Source organism: Lampetra fluviatilis, chromosome 63 (genome assembly GCF_964198595.1).
Source record: "Lampetra fluviatilis chromosome 63, kcLamFluv1.1, whole genome shotgun sequence".
NCBI classification, from domain to species: Eukaryota; Metazoa; Chordata; class Hyperoartia; order Petromyzontiformes; family Petromyzontidae; genus Lampetra; species Lampetra fluviatilis.
The window spans coordinates 4,538,572-4,541,532 of record NC_136337.1 but is presented as its reverse complement, the minus strand read 5'-3'; the positions used below and the strand labels follow the sequence as shown (position 1 = coordinate 4,541,532).

The following is a 2,961-nucleotide window of genomic DNA, read 5'->3' as shown; positions in this document are numbered from 1 at the left end:
TTGTGCCTGCAGGAATTCATTATTTGGGTCTTTCGGTAAAGCCACGTAAATAGAATAGAAATAGCCAGCCACGCCGGAGTGGTTATAAGCAGGGTGTGGACGGAGAGAGCTGGGCTGTTCTGCTAGGTCAACTCTGGGATGAAGCCAAATCTTTACTCAATATGAATTCCTGCAGTCACGAAAGCTTTCTTTGGGTCAGCTAACAATGTTGTTTTGCTAACAATGTTGTTTGAACTTCAAATGAACGTGCCCAAATTGTCAAAAATATGAATTTGCCAACGTTCATGCTCACCAATGACACCTGCACTGCATACATTTGGAACTCCCGATTTGACAGGAAACCCCATTAGTCCACCTTCCATGGCAAGGACCTTTGGTTGCAGTGGTGGCTCTACAATGTTGTGGTTATGATATGTTGTGGGAATGTTGCTCTTGCAGTTTATTGGAAATGTTTGATTAAACACGTGGTGTTGGTAATACGATTGTTAATGCATCTGTATGTTTAGGATAGGTTATCTTGGTCAAAAAACGTACAAAGAACCCACGTCACATACAATTTCAAATATTTATCCACGATTATGCAATGGGAGTGCCAATTGGAGGGACTAACTAGAACCGGGCAGCCCATCCTACCAATTACTTGGTCACACTTTAAGAATCCTTTCAGTTATAAAGCCACATAACTGCAAGCAAGAAACCATTCCTGGCACGTTCAGTATTACATGACTATTGATGGTAGTTGTACATTGCAGTAGCAATACAGTGAGACCACTGCAGTAGTTTATACCCACAATGCAAAGCCACCAGCCCACCACGTTGATGCAACCATCAGGTTTATTTCATAGTACGCGTATCAAACAGCCGCGTTACTCTTTGAATGCGGTCAGCGCGTGGGTCCTGCCATGCCGCTCGTGGTGCGCTCGGAAGTTGGGGTGGCAGCAGAATTTCAAGGCCGCGATGGTGATCACGAACTCGAGGAAGTCGACGTGCCCATCTTTGTCATCGCCAAGGTCCCTCAGGATGCGGCTCACCACGAACCCATCCACGGGATTCTGAAAAGGAAATCGCAGCAACAAGAGTTAGAACAAGTAAACCCGTAAAAACAAAGTTTTTCACTATAAATCCTTTATATGCGTGGCATCGGGGTGGCTAGAGTCCTCTCGTCCTCTGGCTTGAGATGGCTGCCACCTATGGGTCAGATGATTGTCTGGCAGCATTAAACAATTGGTAATTAAATATTTTGAAAAAATTTCCCTAAACAGTGTAAAATTTAGGAAATTTTTTTTCACGACAATGCATTGTCACGCACAACGAGTCTGTGTGCAAAATGTCAGCTCGATTGGATCACAGGAAGTGGGTTAAAAAACGACCGAAAGATTTGCACGGTCCTAAGCAAGCAAGCGAACTTAATATAAAGAATTTAAAAAACTAGACCTGGATCGAGTGCTAAAACTGCGGAACACGGGTAAAATCTATAGGAATCAAGTGATACGTGGTTTAATTGCACGCCAATGCAGGGGATTCCACTTCATGTCGATACAAAATTAGAGCAGTTAATATCTACTGCATATGCCCAGATAACACAGGTACTGCATTTTCAGATGAACACAATCCATTGTAACTTGTAAGACTACGACATTAACCCACCCGTCTTTATATCTGATAAGCAGAGCGATGACGTCACCTTTATCCCCTCTTAAGATGTTAACAGGACTTTAGGTCACAATTCTGGCTGTCGCCCGATGAAGCCGATTATAATTACCAGCAAAATTTTAATTATAAAAAGGCGAGTTTGCGCTCCACATTGGTGTGGAGTAACTAATTTGCACGTTCTGTTTACGCGACAAACCTTACGAATTTGACGGTCGGGTTTAACGATCCATTTATAGCAATAGGTTTTCCCTTTCATCTGGCAACAAAACTGACACCTTTACACAAATGGATCATGTTTGCATTAACCACAACACTTGCGGTCAAAATGCAAACAAAAAACACAACTCTGATCATGTATGCACCGTCCTTGAAATTGATTGGTCCACAGACAGCTTTTGTTAGGAGTCCAGTCTCACATGATGTTGGACCAGAGGACGCCAGGAGGCGCACAACTCAAAGCGCAACGCACCATCAGAGTAGAGAGCTCGGGGTAAGCATTTACACTAGTAGACCTCCAACCCAAAAGAAAAAATTGCGCAGAAAACCGGATGTTAAAGGCAACAAGCTCAATGATAAAACCGGACTCCAAAATGGTATTAACGAGAGGGACTGGTCCAGACGATCATCAAAAGCCACGTCTCACCTGGATCAGACTCTTGCCCTTATCCCCCTTCAAGAAGCTCCTGAACTTTTCCTTCTTCAGACAATCTTTGACAGCGTTGTCGCGGGCGAGTTCATTGAAGGTCGACAGGAGCTTCAGCGTGGCTGCATGGAGGTCGCTCATCTTGGCAGAGGAGATGCACGGTCGAGTCGGTACGCAAGAAGAATCTGCGAGGACACGACAGACAGAGCGAGACAGACCTCAGTCCCAGGAAGACAATACACGCGGCCCCTCAGTGTACACCATAATGCGATGGACCACAAAATGACCGATATCCTGGCAACATCACGTTGCACACTTTTTGTTCCAGAGCCTAAGAGTCATGCCTGGCCTCATGCTCCGCTAGACCTGCGCACTCCTCTCAACGCTTCCTGGCAAACACCACGCGTTGCAGAGACCAACCCACCAACAAACCCAGGGCCGCACAGAGACCTGAACGTGACGACTGTAGCTTCAACAACAACCTCTGCTGCCTTCGTCGCAGCTTTTATGAAGCGCGGCCAGTGACGTCATCAGTCACACCTGCTCGCTCTCATTGCGCGATCGAGTGATGAGTTCATTTGATTTGGTCCCGTTTAGCCAGTTAACCGGCTGTTTGACAATAATAACACTGGTCAACAAAAAAAAGTTTTTTTTCTGGCCTGGAT

General features: G+C 45.3%; 1 protein-coding gene across 1 annotated transcript; it reads right to left on the bottom strand.

The window, feature by feature from the left end:
- Positions 1-388: 388 nt before the first annotated feature.
- LOC144951576 (protein S100-A1-like) lies at positions 389-2,469 on the bottom strand. Its single transcript, XM_078881844.1, has 2 exons — positions 2,297-2,469; positions 389-1,052 (listed from the first exon to the last, which is right to left on the bottom strand). The coding sequence occupies exons 1-2, from the start codon at positions 2,435-2,437 to the stop codon at positions 867-869; spliced, it is 327 nt and encodes a 108-aa protein (XP_078737970.1). The 5' UTR covers positions 2,438-2,469; the 3' UTR covers positions 389-866.
- Between the last annotated feature and the right edge of the window lie 492 nt (positions 2,470-2,961).